The sequence below is a fragment of the Eumetopias jubatus genome, unplaced genomic scaffold (genome assembly GCF_037043125.1).
Source record: "Eumetopias jubatus isolate StellerSeaLion01/CBP00866 unplaced genomic scaffold, mEumJub1_p1.0 scaffold_8, whole genome shotgun sequence".
Taxonomy (NCBI): Eukaryota; Metazoa; Chordata; class Mammalia; order Carnivora; family Otariidae; genus Eumetopias; species Eumetopias jubatus.
In genome coordinates this window covers 116,854,970-116,878,417 of record NW_028274814.1, presented here as the reverse complement: position 1 = coordinate 116,878,417, position 23,448 = coordinate 116,854,970, and the positions used below count along the sequence as shown (strand labels likewise).

Sequence of the window (23,448 nt, the reverse complement as noted above, 5' to 3'; positions counted from 1 at the left end):
CAGAGCTTGTAAGGCTAGTATGTTACTACCTCAAAGGAACTGAATGTGTTTTAGAAGTGGATCTGGTTCTCATTTGTAGATTTTCTGGGAATTATTAAGAATAATATTATGATATGCTTTATAATTCAGGAGCCTATTTCTATTTCTAAAAGTGCCAAGTTGAACAGACATTTGGTTACTGTAATGAGAAACTGGAGTGTAGGTGGTTCCATTTTACATACAGAATCTTTGGTGGGTTTTATGTTGGAAGCACAGACTGAAGTACATGTGATTGATATCAGTAAACTCTATTGCTTGCCTCACATTTTCACACCCCAGTTTCCACACCCCTTCCATTTTAATTACCCAGCTTTTCCAGTGTGGAAAAGTATACTCTGGATCTAATTTTTGAAGTGCCAGTCGTGTGGTCTTGCATCCTCACTGATTTAGTCAAGGAGGTGTTGGGGAATTTAAATTCCTCTGCCCAAAAATAGTTTTGCTTCTGGCTCTGAAGTGTCATCACACTTTCCCAAATTATCCTGGCTGTTAGCATTTAGAAAAATAACCAGACATATGTTGTAATCATCCTTTTTATTTAAAAAAAAAAAAAATGTTTTCCTCCTTCTAGTGGCAGCAGTTCTGGAAATGGTTGAGGTTCATGAAGAACAGAGAAGTTAAAGATTCTGCGTGTAGTTCTTATGTGAATTAGTTACATCTGGCACCGGGGCCATAGTAGGTTGCTTTCAGGGAATGGTGACCCAAGAGGTGAGGGGATGAGCTTTGGGCCAGAGCTGATATGTACAATTATGAAGGCCTTGGTGTGAGTTGCATTGGCCTTGGGTAAGAGGAGGCCCTTTTCTCTTTTCAAAAAGGTACCCTGAAGACTAATTGATGGCCCTAGTAATGCCTACTTAGAATATATAACTTCCTGGGGCACCTGGCTGCTTCAATCAGTTAAATGTCCAACTCTTGGCTTCGGCTCAGGTCGGGAGATCAAGCCCTGCATTGGGCTCTGCGCTCAGCCCAGAGTCTGCTTGAGATGCTTTTCCTCCCCCTCTGCTCCTCCCCCCTTCCCTCATGCATGTGCATGTGCACACACATGCTCTTTCTTTAAATAAATAAATAAAATCCTTAAAAAAAAAAAAAAAAGAATATGTAACTTCCTGAGTCCTAGGAAGAATTTGTAATAGGTAGATAGAAACTCTAAATTCCTTTCATCTCTATTGTTCTTCTTTTGCTCTTTTAAAGATTTTTTATTTTATTTTATTTATTTGATAGAGACACAGCTAGAGAGGGAACACAAGCAGGGGGAGTGGGAGAGGGAGAAGAAGGCCTCCTGCTCAGCAGGGAGCCCCATGCGGGGCTCTATCCCAGGACCCTGGAGTCATGACCTGAGCGGAAGGCAGACGCTCAACCAACTGAGCCACCCAGGCGCCCCTCTTTGGCCCTTTTAATTATTAAATTTCTATTGTATTTAATCGTGCTACTCATAATTTTAACAAGGACAGTATGGGCCACTAGTTCATCCAGACCTACCTGTCATCATCCTCTAATACTGGAAAAAGTGACACTTTGCCTGATATGTGACAGACCTCTAGTTAGAGGCGGCCCTCTCACTGGTCAGCCCAGTGTGAATTTGGCTGGCCTCTGTTGAATGTTTCTTAAATAAACAAGTTTCCCTTTTGGCAATGGTGGCAGACATATGGAATCCAAGAGTCTGGCAAAAGCCGTGTCAAATAGGGTCCTTAAGCTACTTAGCTGCTTAATGGCTATTCTCACTGTTGTGACTGAGGAAATACCTTCCAACTGGAAAATAAAAGTCATCTTGCTGCCAGGGGACAAACATATTCATCATTTACTCTACCAGAAGAAAGGGCAGTGCTTATTGCTTTGCTGGACAAGGAATTTTTGCATTTAAGTTATAGTAATCATTAAACTGGTACCAAAAAAAAAAAAAAGTACTATAGAAGATGTTTAACTGTGCTTTGAATACTTCTACAATTGAGGAAGTTATTTGTGACATGTAAATATATTCTGTAGTTCTGCCTGATGGAAAAATCTAATGGCTTTCAAAAGCATTAAGTAGCTCTATTTTCTCTTAGTAAATGTGAATGCTAATAGAAACAAGCTGCTGGGAGGTGGAATTTGGCCAATATCCATTTGGTTTCTGGAGATGTTTTGTGTGGTTTTCCGGATTGGATTTTATGCAAGTTACAAATTCCTATTTTATATTACAGTAATTAGCTGTAAAAGTAGTTCTTTAGTTACTGCTCTAAGTACTTGGTTCCTTTGGGCCAATGTGACTGTTGGACCAATAAAGTTAGTCCCAGGAATTGAAGCCTGAGTGAAGGGTTTATCAGCACCTTTTCAGCACAGGAGGGTTTGAATTGTCTGAAATGACCATCCTTTAGGAAAGGAATCCTTTCATGTACTTTTAAGTTTTACATAAGGTTTTTGTCCTTTACAAGAAGCATAAGAAATGCCTATGGTTAATATATGTATGTTGGAGGCAAGTGGTTGAAGAGATCAGGGGAGAAACCAGTTTCTTTTTTGTCTATCACATTTGCCCAGTGAATCCCTGAAGGGAAAGTAGTTAGAAATAAAGATAAAGGAAGCTGAAGCCTAGCAGAGAGTCTGTTTTACCCAACCTTTGCTTTAAGGTTTTAATTAAACCTGCTGTTTCTGAGAAGGAACAGTCTCTGTTTTTGAGTCCTTAGGACTTTGGAACAGATTCCACTATTGTTTTACTTATCCCGAGGGTGGGCCTCAAGATAGGGTGAAACCAGACAATTAGGATCTCAGACACCACCACCCTTTCCAAGTCCTCTGCAGTGACAGGATGGGATGGTGTGGACTTGTCTTAAAACATGGTATATAAATAATTGTCCAGGGAAAAGCTGACAGAAAAGAATATACAAAGAGAAAATTTTTTATTTGTGAAAAATGTAAATACTGGTGAATGTATCGAGAAGTCAGTAGGAGGGAGAGGAGAGTTTAAGGTCCATAGTGAAAATATTTTGTTGATTCTGTGTGCCAAACACATTGCAAAAAACTTTTAAGTGTGTTATCTGATGATGTGCGATATGAAAGTCTCATAACCCACTTAACAGATGAGGAAAATGAGGCTAGCCCAGGGAAACACAGTAATACTGGATCTAGTATTCTCTGATTATCAAGAATGTGCCAGTCTCCTCCACATGCCTTACCTAGGATGCTCTTGTTGGGAAATAATTACTGAAAGTGAACAAAGGGACTTTCCATAATAAAATTAAGTAAGATCTCTTGGGGACTTCTAAAATGAATGGACTGTATTCATGTAGCACTATTGGAATAAGTTTAAAGGCTACTTAGAGTTGCAATACAATTTCCAGATACCCTTTAATATAATTACGAAGTTTGGAGATCAGAAGATTTAAGAGAAACATACAGACTGTTTTAGAACCAAATATCTACCCTAGCCACTTTGTTGTGGTGGGTTTTTTGTTTTTTGTTTTTTTCTATCTAGCTAAGTGGGATAGAGGAAGTAGGCACTTTCAATTTGTAATTCTACTTGGAAAATACAGTTTGTGATTTATGTTGTTTTAAAGGGAAGCACTGGGGGAAAGAGCTTTATGTCAAATTATATGTCTATGTATGTTATTTTTCCTCCTCTGAACTGTAATAGGATTTCCGAGACGCCGTGGCCCATGCTTCCAGGCATCTTGGGAAACCCGTGATTGAGGACCGGATCCTAAATCAGATCTTGTACTACTTGCCTCAGCTGTATGAGCTCAACCGGGATCTCCTGAAGGAACTGGAGGAAAGAATGTCAAACTGGTAAAAATGGACTGACCAGCTTTCCCAGAGTTCCACTTTTAGATGAAGCCATAAGGGCCCGGCTTGTGACAGAGAGGTGGTGTTCTTTACATTGAGTTGTTTCAGTGTATTGAATTTCTTGGCAGTTACCTGTAGATTGGTCATTTTATTTTATTTTTTTCCAAGATTTTATTTATTTGAGAGAGAGCAAGTGAGAGGGAAAGAGTCGGGGGAAGAGAGGGAGAATGAGCCAGGGGGAGGGGCAAAGGGAGAAGCCGACTCCCAGACATGGGGCTAGATCCCAGGACCTGGAAAAATGACCTGAGTGAAGGCTGACGCTTAACTGACTGAGTCACCCAGGCGCCCATAGATTGGTCATTTTAGATGGCTGAAATTCACAAACTTGACGCACTGACCTCAATTCTAGAAATGTTTAAATTCTTTGGTAATACTGCCTCAAAAACAAGAAGGTCCATATTCAGCCAATTTAACTTTCTGTAGGTGATAATCAAGGTTTTTAAGATTGAGGGAGTTTACTTGATATATTCACATTAAAATGTTTTTAAATGCTTCATTATCTTTTCTAGAATTTCATGAGTCTTTCTTTACATTTTGGGAAATAGGCCATTCACTGAGATAATAGATTTGTTTGGTTTAGAAAATTTACATGTGGGGCACCTGGGTGGCTCAGTCATTAAGTGTCTGCCTTCGGCTCAGGTCATGATCCCAGGGTCCTGGGATCGAGTCCCACATCGGGCTCCCTGCTCGGCAGGAGGCCTGCTTCTCCCTCTCCTACTCCCCCTGCTTGTGTTCCTGCTCTCGCTATCTCTCTCTGTCAAATAAATAAATAAAAATCTTTAAAAAAAAAAAAAGAAAATTTACATGTTTATATCATTGTAGTAGATTTCCAAACTGGAAAAGAATACCAAAAGGTTAACTACTTCCCTGGGTTGTAGAAAGTAAGCAGACACTTTGGTGACATCTTTGGAAATATGTAGAAAATTTGTTCTAGGGGTTTTGAATTTATTGTCCCTGGGGAGCCCCAAATGATTAGCATAACAAAATAGTGTCACCTACTTTCATGATCAAAATTTCCCCGTAAGCTTTCTTTTCTAGAAAAATACCTCTTGCCCGTTTTGGAAATATCGTGCCTCTGCATGTTGGGAAAATATGTTAGATGAGTGATTAATTCCTAGCTGCAGCAGCCTAAGTGTAAAATAAAACAGGGTTAAGGACTGAGGAATGACTAAAAGGTATTTTTAAAAGTCACAATAGAAATAAAATGTGATTACAAAGAATTTTCCTATACATACTTGGTCATTCTTATAAAAATTTTTAAAAAAAAGTAAAATGACTCAGTTGCCTTTAAAAGATACACATATTTATGCAAGCGGGTGTTAAAAGAGGTTTAAATTTATTTTTTGCTTGTGTAAAGGTTTTCTCAAGTTTAGATTGATAGATGTTCTGCATTAAAGTATTAAGCATTCCTAAGAACAGACTAAATTGATGAAAGGGACAGCTAAAACGATATTTATGGGAAAAGCTACACTTGTTACTGACATAAAATTCTTCTAATCCTTGGATAAGAATTTTTCTACTTACTAAAATATTTTTCTCTCAGGGGCCTTCAAGTTAAGACATACTCTTTGGTTTTAGTATGCTTTCTAAAATAACATTTATTTTTACATTGGCTTTTAGTAACTGTTGAAATACTTCATTTCTGCATTCAACAAGGTTTTGAGTTATCTTTGGTGTGCTGGTCAGGGCTCTAAGCATGGCGGGAGCATCACATTGCACAAAATAGATAGGCTCTTGCCCTCATGGAGTAGATATTTTAGTGGGGGGAGAACTGGAAAAATGGACAAGAAACAAGATACAAGCAATATCTGGAAAGATGTAAAATAAGATGACGTGCTGGCAAGTGAAGATTGTCTGACCAAGGAAGGCCCTCTGGAAAGGAAAGGACTTTAACGTGACATCTGAACTAAATGGAAGAACTGGCCAGGGTTTCCTATTTCCCAGCATGCAAAGCCATTAGTAAAAGTTTGCAAAGTGGGAATGACTCTGTATGTCAAAGGAATATAAAGATGGCCACTGTGGTTGGAGAGGACTGAGAAAGAAGGAGAGAAGCATGAAATGGGTCAGAAAAGTAGGCAGCAGCAGGACCAGTGGGGCTTTTGTAAGCCAAGGGAAGGAGTTTGTTTTCCTGCTGAGTCCCATAGGAGGCCCTTGGAAGTCACATGGTGTAATTTAGGTTTTTAGACTCTCTGGCTGCACAGTAGGATGAGATGGTAGAAGTGGGAGACCAGTCAGAGGGCTGGCAAAATCCAGGCGACGTGATGGTGGCAGTGGGAATGGTGAAGAGTAGGCATTTGGGGATAGGAGATGTCTTAAAAGAAGGGAGAAGAGCACACCCTAATGGCTTAGACACGGGACTCTCATTGGATGTGGGATATGTTTTGGAGACGTTAATGACTCTTTTCATGTTTTTGTGTATCTCTTCTTTATCTTAGGACTGAACAACATAGAATTGCTGATATCTTTGTAAAGAAGGGACCATATCTAAAAATGTATTCCACGTACATCAAAGAATTTGACAAAAATATAGCTTTGCTGGATGAGCAGTGCAAGAAGAACCCAGCTTTTGCTGCTGTTGTTAGAGATTTTGAGGTATTTTTGCTTCCATATAATGTTGAACACTTTTTTCTTTATTTTTTTTGTTTTAAAAGCTGTAATAATTTGTAACTGTTGAAAACAAAAAAATATTAAAGTATAATCCCTTCAAAATCAAAGAGGGGCTGAACAAATTAAAAGGTGAGAAAGTGTGTACAAGATTTAATTTTGAAAAATCTATGATGGCATGCTAGAATATGTTGATCGGTCTCCTTTTTCTTAATTGTGGAGAAATACACATAAAATAAAACTTAACCATCTTAACCATTTTTAAGTGTATAGTTCAGGGGCATTAGGTACCTTTACGTTGTTTTGCAACCAGTCTCTACAACTGTCTTCATCTTAACATTGCAAAACTGAAACTATGGCTAAAACAGCATCCCATTCTCCCTCTCCCAGCCCCTGGTGACCACCATTATATCCTTCTGTCTCTGAATTTGACTACTCTAGAAACATTTCTTACTTTTAACTCAACCTTTCCTTTTATTCTTCTCACAACTAATCTACAGTGAAGGATGGGAAATGTAATTTGTTTCCCTTTAGATAAATAAGTAACACAGGTTCAGTGTCAAAGTTAAGAAAAATTAATAACGTGTTTATAACCAAAGCATTGTGTTTGGACTCAAAGCTATGAGGGTACAAGCCTGATTTGATTGGGGATAAATGATATAATACATCTCTTAAAAATTAGTTTTAACTAAAATTTAAGTCCTTCCCCCAGTCTTGGGTAAAATGTGAATTATTATATGTTTTAATACTCATTTCTCTCTTTTGTAACTAAAAAAAAAAAATCAGCGAATTCTAGTCACGCAAAACTAGAAAAGTTTTAGAAGTAGTAAGATATTGCTGATTTCTTATTTGTACATTAAACACAAATTTAAAATCATTTGTTGTCTTTTTTCCTTTTTTTTCTTTTCCTCTCCTCTGATGTTTTCATGCTGTTAAGAAAGGAAGTGTGATTTCTATAGCTATGGCAACTGATAATTGACCCAGGTTTTCATCAGTGTCCAGTGCGTTGTTCCGTTGCCTTGGCAGCAAAAGAACATAAGACAGGGGAAAATTAGCTGTCTTCGTTAATGGTGCTTGCATGGTAGACGCTTTCTTAAATGCGGTATAATTATAACTTTTTTTTTTAAAGATTTTATTTATTTATTTGACAAAGAGAGAGACAGCGAGAGAGGGAACACAAGCAGGGGGAGTGGGAGAGGGAGAAGCAGGCTTCCCGCGGGGCAGGGAACCTGATGTGGGACTCGATCCCAGGACCCTGGAACCATGACCTGAGCCAAAGGCAGACGCTTAACAACTGAGCCACCCAGGTGCCCCTCATTATAACTTTCTAATTATTCTGTGTACCAGACCCTAGAGGTGCATATTTAGAAAAAGATGAAATGATCTGAGCAAATCTAAGAAAACTCTTTCCCACCCACCTGAGCTGTGGAAGAAGTAGAAGTAGAAGACATCTTAGGATGCAGGGACATTTTCATTTGGCCATTTTGATGCCACCTCACAGTACATTCCTGTGTCGGAGAATGCGAAGCCTAGGATTGGGCAGAAGTGTCTGTTGTACATACTAAGGAAAAGAGTTTTAAAGGCAAAATCAAATGTCCTTTTGGTCAAGTTAGAATGGCTCTGGAATCAAAATGTCTCTCTAGAATGCTGATTTGGGAACTGTCTTTTATAACCATTCATCTGAGAAAGAAATTTTACATCCATCAGGCTTATTACAAAAAGTATGCTCAGCAGGGCTGCTTTTCAGGTTATCTTTAGTTTCTGCAACACTCCCCACTACCACCAATTGTTATCATGGGTATATTGACCGTAGGCTCTGCTTATTATTTGAGTCCAGTTCCCAGTAGCTGTATTTCTTCTGCCTTATCTTGAGGGCCATGCAATTCTTTAGGGTCTGTTTGTGCTTGTGGATACACTGGCAAATAGTTGCTAAGTGGCAGCTGCTGAGTATGGTAGGCTCTCACTGAGCTGGAGCAGGCTGCAGCCACCCCTGTCTGTGAGAGTGAGCCCGGGACTTCAAAGACCTCCCTGCGGGAGAGAGGGGTGGGCTAGCTGGTGAGTCAGCTGTGACTTAATAGCTGCGCCTTAGAATAAAGGGAGCTTCCCCATGAGTCCCCTTCCAGAGTTGTTGGCTTTCTAAAGTTTGGCTTCCTGGGCACTTGAATCTGGATCCCTTGCTTCTTAAAAGAATGCTTGTGTTTACTCTGGATACGTTTTCCTTTCAGATGAGCCCACGCTGTGCTAATCTGGCCCTCAAGCACTACCTGCTCAAGCCAGTTCAGCGGATCCCGCAGTACAGGCTGCTCCTGACAGGTGGGCTTCTTCGGCAGTTTGCCAGCCGACCCGCTGACACTGCTTTTATGAAACTCTCCCTCTCCTAAGAACGCCTCTCTTCCTAACACTCCAATAACCCCTTATCTAATATACGGATCTATAGACTGATTACAACTTCATGTACATATCGCCAGAACTACACTTCTCTCGGTTCTTCAATCGTCCCTGCATGCATTCTGTGCTCTGGGCACTCACATGTGTACGTTGTACTCTCCCAACCCCACATCCCTGCATCGTTTTACCTGGTTAATATTATTAATCCCAAGAATGTCCTTTCCCAGCCAGTCAAGATTGAGTTGTAGGGAGTCACTCCCACATATTCATGTAGCAACAGTTGTTGCCCCGGTCACTTACCTTGGAGGGTGTAAGGACTGATTAATGAGCGGTGTGCTTAGAATAGTGCTTTGGTCATAGTAAGTTCTAAATCAGTATCAGCTGCTATTAATAGTAGTTGTACCCTTATCGTCATCATTACTATGTTGTTGTCATGGTCATTGTCTGTATCTTCTGCTAGACTGTAAGCATCAAGATTACAGGGCTGTGTCTATCTGGCTTACTGCTATAATAAAAGAAAAATGAAGAAGAGAGGAAAGCTGTGAGTTGAGTGAAGGCATACACTGCGCTCAGGGCTTTATATTCATTGGCTTTCCCAAGTCTTCACCATAGCCGTGCCTGTCACAATATTATTTACATAGATGTAATAACAGGCTTATAGAGACAAGAATTTGACATCACAGCAAAGCTAATACAGTCTCACACCAAATCTAGTATCCAGCACATGCTACTAGGTCCTCTGGAGTATTTGTTGAAATGTAGTGGATGTAGGGTGCCTGGGTGGCTCAGTCGTTAAGCATCTGCCTTCGGCTCAGGTCATGATCCCAGGGTCCTGGGATCGAGCCCCGCATCAGGCTCCCTGCTCCGTGGGGAGTCTGCTTCTCCCTCTCCCACTCCCCCTGCTTGTGTTCCCTCTCTCGCTCTGTCTCTGTCAAAAAAATAAATAAAATCTTAAAAAAAAAAATATAGTGGATGTACATTGAATTAATACATATATATAGTGTGTATTGAAAATTATGACAAAATGGGGCGCCTGGGTGCTTAGTCAGTTAAGCGTCCGACTCTTGGTTTCAACTCAGGTCATGATCTCAGGGTCATTGGGATCGAGCCTGTCGTCGAGCCCCGCTCAGCTCAGATTATGCTTAAGAGTCTCTCTCTCTCTCTCTCACTCTGCTCCTCCCCCTGCTCGCACCCTCTCTCTCTGTCTGTCTCAAATAAATATATAAATGAAATCTTTATAAAAAAAAGAATTGTGTCAAAATGGATAAGAATATCAAAATGCCACCACAACTGTAAATCAATCTGTAGCAATTTTATCATGTAAATAGATTTTGAGGTACTTGGTTCCTGTGGGTATTCTTTAAAAATGGTGTGCATGCTCCTTTCCTTAATCCTTTCTCATAAGCCAAGAACTATGTTGGATAGAGTTAGGTGAATGCTGGAAAGCCAGGATTTCCGGCTATTCCTTTAGGCAAAGCCTTCCTGCATTGCCTTTTAAAAGACAAAGTGCTGTTGAGGAAGGCCTGCCTTCAGCATCAGGACCTGACTACCCTAGGTGTTTCAAGTGTTTGCTTTGAATTTCTAACTGTGAATCAGACACTAGATTTTTCTCTGGAATGACATAAGGCAAACCAGATAATTTGAGGATATCCTGGCTATTTGTACTTTCTTTCCTCTGCTTTTGGCAGAGATTTAGAATACACAGGACAGAAGGAAGTACCGATGCATGTGTTGTGTTTTTGCTAGATAAGTTCAATGCTGTATCATAAATGAAGCTATCAGATGGCTTAGGCTATTTCTACAGCTGTGGAATGAAATACTGTTTTTGGTGGTAAAAGACTACTGTGGTTTCCAATGAGAGAAGGATGGAGCAGGACTCTGAAATTTTAATGTAAAAAATTTTTCCCCCACACTATGACTGATCTGAGTAAAAAAGTTATACATACATTTAATTTAGGATTCATGAAGAGGTTGGTTTTAACTGAGAAATGATGAAGTAGCAAAAGCAAGTTAAAAAATTCTTTCTTAAGAGAAGAGATTTCATGTGTTTTATGATAGCAACATAATGTGAGCTTGGGTTTGTTTTAGTTTTGAGCTTTCCTCTTCTTTAATCTTAAAGCCATTTACCCATTCTTTAAGTTGAAAAATCTCCATTATTTATTTATGTATGGTAGACCCTCAGTAATTGTGGATTTACTGAAGGGTAATGGTGATAAATGGATTGTTCAAGGTCACAGAGTCAGGACTAACGTTTAAGAAAAAACATAGACTTTGTAAAGAAATAACATAGACTTCATGTTCTTCATCCTTTGCCTTTTCTTCCATTGATTCAAATTCTTCCTTTTCCTCCAAGCCTGACCTGAAATCCCCCCTTGCTTTTGAAGCCATCTCTCATTACTCCAGTCCTCCCTGACCCTTATTATTAGTGCCATGTGACCTAGCAAATATTTACAGTAGTCCCCCCTTACTCACCAGGGATATATCCCAAGACCACCAATGGATGCCTAAAACCATGGATGGTACCATACGGTGTGCATACTCTTTTGTTTTTTCCCCTACCTACATACCTATGATAAAGCTTAATTTATAAATTAGTCACAGTAAGAGATTAATAACAGTAATAATCAAATAAAATAATTATAACAATATACTGTAACCAAAATTAAGTGAATGTGCTCTCTCATCTTATCGTACTATGGTTACCCTCCTTGTGATGATGTGAGATGATAAAATGCCTATGTAATGAGATGAAGGGAGGTGAGTGACAATAGGTACTATGTGTCCTTAGGTTGCCTTCGACCTTCTGTGACGTGTTAGGAGGATCATCATCTGCCTCCACTCGCACAGCAGTTGACTTTGTGTAACTGAAACCATAGAAAGTGAAACTACAGATAAGGGGGGAACTGTATTTAGTTTCTTGTGAATTTGCTAATATTTTTCTAATTTGAATAGTGGTTCCTTAATTTGATTATAAACTCCTTGAGGTCAAAGAGTGAGTCTTTACCAACCATTTAGTGCACCCCAATTAATTGGATCAGTTTGGGTTACCTTGGAAGCCATTCAGGAAATAATTTTGGCTGATTTTAAGCTACGTTTAAAACGTCCCATTAGGGGCACCTGGGTGACTCGGTTAAGCGTCTGCCTTTGGCTCAGGTCATGATTCCAGGGTCCTGGGATTGAGTCCCACATCAGGTTCCCTGCTCAGTGGGGAGCCTGCTCCTCCCTCTCCCTCTGCCTCTCTCCCTACTTGTGCTCTCTCGCTCGCTCTCCCTCACTCTCTCAAATAAATAAAATCTTTTAAAAATAATAAAAATAAACAAATAATGAAACATCCCATTAGCCAAAACATCTTTAGCCTGAAGGACAACATTGAGATAGAGAATTTCAGAGGTGATGTCTTCTCCTAAATGGAAGACACATTCGGAGATGTTGAAATGGCCTTCCCAAGACTACACAAATGGTATTGATGGCAGTGTACGTATGGTTATGTAATCCTAAGGACACATGGAGGTTGTGATGCTATGGTTTTGTTTCATATTTTTATTTAAAATTCTGATTTTCCAGTGCTCATTTTTGTGATGTTCTGATTGCTCCCTACTTTGCAAGATATTTCTACAGTTGCTATCAAAGTGCCCTCTGTCCATGCACTTAAATTTTTAGAAGTTGGATTTTAAGTCTTTAAGTTTGCATCTATTTAAACATGATAGTTAACTGGGTCCTCATCTTTGGATAAACAAGCTCAATGTTTTAATCCTCTGAACAGCCTTGTGGGATAAATACTTTCCTTTTCTTCCCGTCCCCCCAACTTTTTCATTTTAGAATTTGGAGTAATTCCAAGTGCACAGAATATATAGGCGCAGAGAGGAACAGTGAGACTATTTGGGGCAACTTTTGACAACTTTGATTTATTAATGAGTTTTAGGCAGACAGGGGGAAGAATCGCTGCCTGACTCAGTGTAGATTTGTGCCTGCCTTGGTTTCTTAAGAGGGGAAGATTGAAAAATGTAGAGATGAAGTACAGATAAGCTAGGATAGTTTCTTTTGGAATGCTTTTAGAGAGAGGTAATTGGAAATTCCCAGATACAGCGACCTGCCCCTGCTAGTCAGACAACCATCCTATTGTCTTGCACTGTTTTCTTCCTGGACATAATTTGGGCTTCAACTGGGTATTCTACTTAGGCTTTCATAGTAAAAACACTTCCAACTAAATTCCTGGTAGAACTTTTTTAAGCTCAATCTAAAATAGGATTAAAGAAAATGTATATGTCGTATGATGAATGCTTAAGATTAGAATTATCTTTTTAAAAAAAAGGTAAAATAAAGTAAGTAATTTACTTAATTTAAGTAGAAAGACTTACAAATTTTACCTTTATATTGGCCACTCAAGGCAAATGAATCTAACCAGATCTTGAAATCTGTATGGGACCCACAACCTACTTAGAGTTAGGAGCATGAGGCAACAGTGAAGAAGCAATGGAAGGAAACACGTGCTGTTATAGGAGCAGCATTAGTTTTTTACCTCTGCTTATGTCCTTCCTCATCTCTTCAGTGTTGAGACCGTCTTTATTATCCTGACTCTGGGCGTGGCATAGATTCTGGCCCATAACAGGGACTCTACTGAGCTGGAAGGTTTAGGGAATTAAACGTTGTTCCTTTTCACGAGGTTGAGAATCCCCTGAATGTTGGATGGATGAATGGGTCAATAAATTGTTAAGAGTTAAAAACACCCTTCCAGTTACCCAGGCACAAAATTGTGGAAAAGACTCTGAAATGCTTCCCTTTCCTCCTCGTTCCTCTGTTATGGTATCTGCCAACGAGGTTTCCCCTACCTCTGCTTCCTGCTCTTTCCATTTCCCTTGTTATGTTCTAGACCAGGCCTTTCTAAACGCATGCCAGGTTGTGGCAGTGTCTTCCTTCTGGTCGCGCTACCTCTTAGCACCACCGCCACCCTCATGTAGCCTGGCACATTGTCACTTCATCTCTTTTCCAAGGACACCAAAAGGAAAAACATACTCCTCCCATGTCTCCCCTTTACTCACACACCACCATCACTCTCACAGTACTGACACCAGGTGTGTAGTTTTGTCCCACACCAGGCAATTCTCTTTGACACTAGCGAGGTGTCCTATAATTTGTTTCAATTCTAGCATGATCTACCTGGAAATAGTGTCCGGTTCTATGGAGTTCAGGGCTCAGTCCCACAAGACTGCCCCCCTGCAAACTTCATATGCCATTCGCAAGTCCCAGGCTGTCACCTGTAATTTCTGATCAACCGGCTATAAATCTGGGCTCTCCTGATCCCCTCCTTGGGTTTGGTAATTTGCTAGAATGGCTCATAGAACTCAGAGTAACGCTTATTTACATTTGCTGGGTTTATCACAAAAGGGTAGGATAAACGTTATAAGTGAGCATCTAGGTGGAAGGGGTGCATAGAGCAAGCTATGTGGAGAGGATCTTGGAGCTTCCCTGCCCTCTCTGGGCATCACTCTCCCAGTGCCTCCACATGCTCAGCGACTAGAAGCACTAAACCCTGCACCTGGGGACTTTTATGGAGGCTTCATCATGTGGTCATGATCCATTATCAACTCCACTTCTAGCCCTCCCCGCTTCCTGTAGGATGGAGAATGGGGCTAAAAGTTCCAAGTTTATAATCCTGGCTTGATCTTTCTAGGGACCAGTCCTTATCTAGGAGCTATTCTGGAGCCCACCCAGAGTCACTTCATTACAATAAAAGACATTCCTATCACCTAGAAAGTTCCAAGAGATTTAGGAGTTCTGTCAGAACTAGGGTCAAAGGCCAAATGTTAGGACAAAAGATGCTCCTAATGCTCTTATCACTTAAAAATTACAAGGGTTTTAGGAGCTCTGCGCCAGGAATTGGGAGCAGAGATCAATATTTTTTTCTGTTCTCTCACAGACCTACTTTAATTCTGCTTATTAGGAAGGTTGAAAACTTACTCTCCCTACCGTAATGGGAGATACTTGTCATTTGTCCAAACCCATAGAATGTATACCACCAAGAGTAAACCGTAATGTAAACCATGGGCTTTGAGGGGGTTGTGATGTGTCATCCATTCTAACAAATATACCACTGTGATGGGGGATATTGATAGTGGGGAAGGCTCTGCATATCGAGGGAAGGGGGCATATGGGAAATCCCTATGCCTTCCTCTCAGTTTTGCTGTGAACATAAAATTGTTCTAAGAAAACAAAGTCTTAATTTAGGGGGCTGGGGTGAACCTTATTATTCACTATGAGGGCCATAGGTTATAACCCAGAATTTCCCAAATCTCGTTTTCCTTTGTTCTAGCTGTAGTAGTATTCTTTTATGTGTATATATATATATATGTGTGTGTGTGTGTGTGTGTGTGTGTGTATATGTATATATATTTATTATTATTATTATTTGACAGAGAAAGAGCACAAGTAGGCAGAGTAGCAGGCACAGAGAGAGGGAGAAGCAGGCTCCCCACTGAATAGAGAGCCTGACTCAGGGCTTGATCCCAGGACACTGGGATCACGACCTGAGCCAAGGGCAGACACTTAACTGACTTAGCCACCCAGGCGTGTAATGGGATGTTTTAAGTGTAGCTTAAAAGTAGTTTTTTTAGGATGCCTAGGTGGTTCAGTCGGTTAAGCATCTGCCTTCGGCTCAGGTCATGATCCCACAGTCCTGGGATCAAGTCCCATGTCAGGCCCCCTGCTCTTCGGGGAGCCTGCTTCTCCCTCTCCCTCTCCCTCTGCCTGCCACTCTCCCTGCTTGTGTGTGCTCTCTCTCTGTCAAATAAATAAATAAAATCTTAAAAAAAAAAAAAAGTAGTTTTTTTACTCTCTCTTGAATCCTGTCCTCAAGGTCAGATTCTTTCACTAATCAGTATTTATATGGGCTGACCTTGAGCTGGACACCTGTATACATTGGCAAACACCAAGGTGGTCCTTGTTCTGATGGAGCCTGTAGTCCTCTTTAGGGCCACTCCCAACCAGTCAAGCTTCCACCGAGCTCTTCTTCAAGTCCTGAAAATTAAACTGATCTCATCACTTGTTTGAGTGAGTATATTTTGAGGATTTATTTTTGTTAGGTTCCCCTTTTTTCTTTAAAGGGATCTTTTGTGTCTATTAAAAAACATATAAGTATTATAAAACAAAGCCCCTCTTTATCTTCTGCCATCCAGAGATGACTGTGAGCCTTTTAGATCTTTTTTGTCTCTGTGTTACAGGCAGGATAAATTTCAACAACAAAAAAAGTTTTATTTGTGGAAAGTTACTACAGTGGTGTTGAAAAAAGTTGAATCAGTGAGGATCATGTCGAGAAAATAAAATGAAAAACATAATTTAAAAATTCCTCTGAAATATCTTTTCCATTTCTATATTTAGGGGGAAAAAACAGTCCTTTGAACTTTGATTAAATTTGGATCAGGTAGTTTTCTTTGATCTTGTTCAAAATATTTATGTTATAAGTGACTAACGACATATTATATTACTTTTCCTGTAATCTTTGCCTTCAGTCTGGGATGGTATTAACTCCCTCTAGGTTTTAGAAATCCAGGATTTCCCATGTTGGTAGAAAATGGGATATTAAAAACATCTGTTAGAGTGTTCTGAAGCTATTAATTTGAGCTATGAACGGACTAATAAGCAGATTCGAGAAAAGGTCAGAATCATATTAACGCATGATTTTTTTAAAAAATCCTTACCGAAAAACAAAACTTGTGCTTTAGCAAGTATTTGTTTTCTAACCCAGGGCTAATTGTCTCTAGCAAAAGTCATTCTAACACTTTCTCTAGGGCAGAACTTGATGAAAGTTAGGGCTGTTCCAGGCACCAGCCAAGGAATTTCGTTTCTGAAGAACCCAAAGACCCTGATGTAAGGCAGTTCCATCCATGTGACATGGGAGGGTGATGATATTCAGAATTCCCTTTGTTATTAGGTCAGCTCTTGTTTCTTTTGCAATTAATTTTTTAAAGCCTTTTTATTTATTTTTGCAAGCGAGAGGGAGAGAAAGGGAGAGTGAGCTGGCATGAATGGGGGGTAGGGGCAGAGGGGGAAGCAGACTCTCTGCTGAGCAGGTTGCCCAGTGCAGGACTCGATCCCAGGACCCTGGGATCATGACGTGAACCGAAGGCAGACGCATAACTGACTGAGCCACCCAGGTGCCCCTGTTGCAGTTAATTTTTAATTGTAGTTGTGAACAAGGTATTTTGAAGGATGATACTTAATCAATTATATCCATGAAATATTTTGGTACTGTGGAAATAAATATTTAGTACTATGGAAAGACTTTAGGATATAAGCATGTCTTATCTGCCTGATCTATTAAATTACAGCTTTTAAGTGTAATCTCACTTTCTCTATAGAACAGAGGTTCTTAAACTTTTTTGTGCCTGGATCCCCATGGCAATCTGGTGAGGCTTATGGATTTCTTAGAATAATTTTTTAAGTTACAGAATAAAATACCTAAGACTAAAAGGAAACCAATTGGCCTGAAATGCAGTTATTAAAATAGTTTTAATGTGCTGCTTTAGTAATGCATTAAATAAGAAGATCTGGTGGTAGATCTAAGAACTCCCATGACATTGATATAGTGGTGACAGTAAACAATATTTTGAGAAACGTGCAACATCTGTAATGTGATATAAAAAACGTGTGACTTCTCTGGTGGTAACGTCACTGGTATCATTGATAATACTATGGTTTGTTGCCTATATTCATAATGGAAGGAAATTCTGTATTTCACTTAGCGGTTGGTGAAACTATTTGTTTTTTTGTGTTTTGCCCATCCAGGGCTGCGGATCTCCAGAATCTTACCCATAGGTGTTCCTACAAAGCCATTCTTTTTCCAATTCTCAGTGTATATTTAACTCAGATTCCCTGCAGGTAGCTAAATGCCTCTGTTTCTGGAACTTGCCTTGCTAAAGATCTAGCATGCCGACTGTGTTGCTAAAGAGTTTTCCTCCTAAGTGTTTGTCAGAGTCTTGGGCTTACATCCACTTGAAGAAACACTGAAATTCAGTCAAACTTGAATTCACTTTGGTGTTTATATTTGCTTTATTCGTCTCTTGGCTGTTCTTTGGGTAGAAAAAAAATATACTTATCTCCCTAAACCTAAATTTGCTCTTTGTTGATAATCAGGATGGTAAGAACCAAATATGGATAAGAACTTCTGTAAGTGGGGCTTGACTGTGCCGAGACTGAGTCTAAGCAAGTCTAAGTGACTTTTGCTTGGTCTGACCACATAGTAAATACAATTAATAATTGTGTCCTTTCCTATTAGGATATAGAAGCTTTATGAGACCAAAACCTTTTCCTGGGATGCCTGGGTGGCTCAGTTGGTTAAGCGTCTGCCTTCAGCTCAGGTCATGATCCCAGTGGGGCTGGGATTGAGCCCCACGTGGGGCTCCTTGTCGGCGGGGAGTCTGCTTCTCCCTCTGCCTGCCGCTCCCCCTGCTTGTGCTCATGTGCTCTCTCTCTCTCTCCCCTTCTGACAAATAAATAAATAAAACATCAACAATTAAAAATCCATACTACCATTGCAAAAATAGATCTACTGATTGAAAAATAATTATTCTATTATTAGAATAGGTAGGTAACTTAAAAAACACCCTGTTAATAAGAATCTAATTTATGACAAAGTAGCAAGTATAAGACAGTAGAAAAAGGAAGAACTGTTTATTGAGTAACCTGTTAAAATTTGAAAAATTAATTCAGATTCGTATGTCAGTGGATATACTAAAAATCAAAATATAAATAGAGCACAGAGGATTTTTAGGGCAGGGAAAATACTCCGTACAATACCATCATGATGGATAAGTGTCATTTTATATTTGTCCAAACCCATAGAATGTACAACCCCAAGAGTGAACTGTGGACTATGGGTGATAATGACGTGTTAATACAGGCTCATCAGTTGTAGTAAAAGTACCACTCTGGTGGAGGACGTTGATAATGGGAGAGGCTGTGTATGTGAGGGAACAGGAAGTGTGTGGAAAATCTCTGTTCCTTCTCCTCAGTTTTATTGTGTATGTGAAACTGCTCAAAGAAAGCCTTAATTAAAATAAAAACTAAATATAAAGCAGTAAACTATAGTAAAAACAGGAAAAAATAAAATGTGTTATTTATTAAAACTCTAAGGATCGAGAAAGGAGGAGACATGGTTTTCTTTTTTTTTTTTTTTAAGATTTTATTTATTTATTTGAGAGAGAGAGAATGAGAGCTAGAGAGCACGAGAGGGAAGAGGGTCAGAGGGAGAAGCAGACTCCCCGTGGAGCAGGGAGCCTGATGTGGGACTCGATCCCGGGACTCCAGGATCATGACCTGAGCCGAAGGCAGTCGCTTAACCAACTGAGCCACCCAGGCGCCCAGGAGACATGGTTTTCTAAGCCCAGAAAAATAAAGAAATTATAAAAGAAAATACTGATACTTTTCCACTATTCTAATTTTTTAAATTTTTTTTAAAGATTTTATTTATTTATTTGACAGAAACATAGCGAGAGAGGGAACACAAGCAGGAGGAGTGGGAGAGGGAGAAGCAGGCTTCCTGCTGAGCAGGGAGCCCGATGCAGGGCTCGATCCCAGGACCCTGGGATCATGACCTGAGCCGAAGGCAGATGCTTAACTACTGAGCCACCCAGGTGCCCTTTTCCACTATTCTAAATAATAAAAACATTATAAAGACTTAAGGTACAGTCAAAATTAAAAGATAAACATTCATTAGAAAATATATTAGTAGCAAATATGAAAAAAAATTGCTTTTTCACTGAAAATATTAAAACTTCCATAGATATATGGACTAACAAAGGAGCAAACAGTTCACTCACAAAATGCATAATAAATACATAGTGGCATCCTCTGAATCATAAATATCAATTAAAACAAGTTTTCAGTTCCCCCTACTACATCAGCAATAAAAAACTGGATTTTAGAAGTTTATGAGGATCATTTTGGTGAAATTGATATTCTCATGTCTTTATTATTTTTTTTAAGATTTTATTCATTTATTTGACAGAGAGAGACACAGCAAGAGAGGGAACACAAGCAGGGGGAGTGGGAGAGGGAGAAGCAGGCTTCTTGCTGAGCAGGGAGCCCAATGCGGGGCTCGATCCCAGGACCCTGGGACCATGACCTGAGCCGAAGGCAGATGCTTAATGACTGAGCCACCCAGGCGCCCATCTCATGTCTTTATAATGACATTTTAAATTGGTATATCCCCCCTTTGGGAGGGTTTCTCATGATATATTTATCAGTACTTTAAAAAAAAACCTTTATTCTCACTGATCAGGAAATAGTCTGACCTATGGAAAAAGACAAATATATCAAGGTACTGATCAGTGCTACTTATAATTAAAATGATTACACAGTTTATTATTCATTTATTATTATTCAAGCCTATTAACTTTCAAGAGTATGAAGGGCATTATTTATAGTTATGCGTGGTCAATAGGTATACAGCAGAATCATTATGGGCAAATTAGGATATATGGCCACCCTATTTACAACAGCCAAAACAAGATAACTTTAAAATGACCTAAAAGTCTAATAGAATACCTTAAGTAGCAAATAATATATCCCTGTCATGGGATAGTATTTAGCTACTCCTGTGGGGAAAAAAAAATATGTGGGCTAGAATACTAGAATGGGCTATAAAATCCTATGTATTATTAAAATTATGTGAAATCAAACATTTGTAAAAACAGGAGGAGATAATTTTAAATCATAGTTATTTTAGAGAGATGTGCATGGTTTGAGTTTTCTCCAGTATTTAATTTTCCAAATTTCCTATTCTGCATTTTAGAATTTTTTTAAAAAATATGCTTCATAGGGACGCCTGGGTGTCTCAGCTGGCTAAGCATCTGCCTTCAGCTCAGGTCATGATCCCAGGGTGCCGGGATCAAGTCCCGCATCAGGCTCCCTGCTCAGCGGAAAGCCTGCTTCTTCCCCTGCTTGCCACTCCCCCTGCTTGTGCTTTCTCTTTCTGACAAATAAAGTCTTTAAAAATATATATATGCTTCATAATATATTAGAATGATAATCATTACAGTTTTCCAATCTGGTCCACCCTACTTACTTCATGTATGAGGATATTGACACACAGAAACGCTACAGGGCATGGCCAAAGTCACATGCCTCGGCTAGAGGTAGCTGGACGGTTAAGAATCTATCCTCTCATTCCCAATGAGGGCTCTTGACCACTTTACCGAGCTGCCTTGAAAATGGCAGCAGTATGTCTTGCAACATAACACTTGACCTTTATTTTTGGTATTTAAAATAATCTGTACTCTGTTTCAGAAGTCAGGCTTGTTCTTAGGTGCTTCTTTTAAAATTTGAATCTTTGACAAAGAAGCTTATTGACTAGACTTACTTTTCTCTGGATCCCATAATTCTGGATGTGTCACTGATGTCATTACATATTGAAGGAGGAAAGACGAAATGTGGGTAATACAAAGGAAGACACGTCCTCAAGTTCCCAAAACGCTTGACTTTGGAACATTACTGTCCTGTATGCTCCATTTCCTATGTACTCTGCCATCGACCATTTCTCAGCATGCAGTCCAGGAATCTGGCGGGGTGTTGTTGAATTAAAATGTCCCAGAATCTCACAGATGACTCATTTTTAAGAAAGGTTAATGTACTTCTGAATAGTTTTCTGCTTTAAGTTGATTATTTTTTGATTAGGTAATCAGGGTGATAAGGCTTACTAGGAATATTATTTTTATTTTTTTATAAATATATAAAACTTATTATTATAAGTTTAGGCCTCTCAAAAGATGTAGCATTTGCTATGTTCTTATTCTTTCATTCCGGGCCTCATATATGAGAACAAAGTTAACTTGCATATCTCTTGAGGCACATGCTGTGTTTTGCTTAATTTTGTGCTTCTAATGGTGATGATAGGGGTTAATTAACTTTTATTAATCAACGATGCCACCTGGTGGCCAAAAGTACATTTTATGGCACCCATGCACGCTGCAATCAACTTTTTGTCCTTTGATATAAATAACCTTAGCAGCATTTGAAGCATTTTTTTATTAGTGAAGTTTTTAAAAATGCCTAGTTTGGTTTGGCAAAAACAAGAAAGTCATGGAATACTGTAAGTCTAACATGGCACATCGAAATGACTAGTCTGTTGTCATTGATTCTCAGGAAACTCATGCAAGATACTTGGTTCTAAATGGTACGAAGTAAGAATTCCCTATGACTAACACAAGCGTGTCTGTCTGGTCTCTGTACCTGGATTTCACCTGGGTTGTAACAGTCACTGAGGCACCTGGTGGTTTCACTGCTCCTCCCATCTGACTCAGAGGCTGATCGGTCACATTCTTCTCATTCTGCAGTTAAGGCACTGAGTGATTCTGAACTGAGGGGGTCATGGTCTTGTCTTCCTGGAAAAGGTAGTTCTCAAAATGATATCCTGCAACAAGGTGCCCTGGAAATATAGATGGGTGGATGGATTCACTGGAAAGTTGAATTTCTAAAATTCAGTTTTGGAAAATTGGATTTTGAAAGTTGAAATTTAATTTGGCCAGGAAAGTAAGCCTAACTCCTTTACTTCCTTGGTTAAAAGCATGATTTTGCAACACGTTAGTGGTGGGTTTTCCCCTCAGCTCATTTGTATATTTCCACTCTGTTCCTTAAAGTTCAGGATAGCAGGCAGCAGCTGAACTTAAGCTCAGGGAAAGAAAATGAAACTCAGAGGCTTATCAGGCTCAGCCCCATGATTCTGAGGTCAGTATTTCCTAATTTGGACATCTTCCACAGAGCTCTCTTGGTTTAGAGAAATGTGTCCATTTGCTTGGGTATATTTCTCTATTAAAGAACAAAAGTTGAAGACAAAGTAGGAACTTGACACGAATCTGATACTTAGGTAAATTTGCTTTCCTTTCCACACTCTTCACCTCACCAGAGGCTTTAAGGAACCTCACTCTTGATTAATGAGACAGCCTAGGTACGGAGAACATGTAGGAAGAAGAGTATGTTTTTCTCCTTAGCCCCATCACTCTCGCAGAAAAGTTAAATATTTGGACTCACCAAAGATGGCTTATAAATGGAATGCATTCTGAGTGGGGTCAGAGTGAAATTAAGTTAATTTTTCATCTCCAGGTGAGGCAAAGTCTAATGTGTAATCAATGTATTTTGTTAATTTTTGTGGTTTTCTTATCCATGTGATTTGTAGCGTACTCTCCAACTTGTGCATTCAGATTGCTTTAAGAGCTAAATTGCTTGTGGTGGTCTCCAGCAAGATTGAATTTACCCGTGGTGTCCTCATACATAGTGTCTCTCCAGGGCTTGTTGCCGGGGGTGGATAGACATGTGCATGTCTAGACTCATACAGGTTCTTGTATCGCTGTCTCAAAGATGTACAGAGTTTCAACAGTGGGGTGTGTGTGTGTATGTGTGTCATCTGTTGAGTTTAAAAAGCTGACACTAACATCCAAGTTTCCCTTTGTGTCTTTGAGCATGACTTCATCAATCCATGGCATGAAATTATACCTGTTCCTGGAGATTGATTCTGATAAAAGTGCAGTCTCTTGCTATGCCTTTCCTCTTTTAATTTTCTCAACTCCCACTGGCATTAAGATTGGTTTCAGCCTTTATTGCCTTCTACCCAAA

The 23,448-nt window shown here is 39.5% G+C and overlaps 1 protein-coding gene across 2 annotated transcripts in view; it reads left to right on the top strand.

The window, feature by feature from the left end:
• The window catches only part of FGD6 (FYVE, RhoGEF and PH domain containing 6), a 107,748-nt gene that overhangs the window by 60,179 nt on the left and 24,121 nt on the right, over positions 1-23,448 (top strand). For both annotated transcript variants that reach the window (XM_028105386.2, XM_028105385.2), the window contains exons 6-8: positions 3,644-3,795; positions 6,288-6,444; positions 8,682-8,769. In XM_028105386.2, coding sequence (XP_027961187.1) covers positions 3,644-3,795; positions 6,288-6,444; positions 8,682-8,769 — 397 coding nt within the window. The remainder of the gene's footprint in view (positions 1-3,643; positions 3,796-6,287; positions 6,445-8,681; positions 8,770-23,448) is intronic.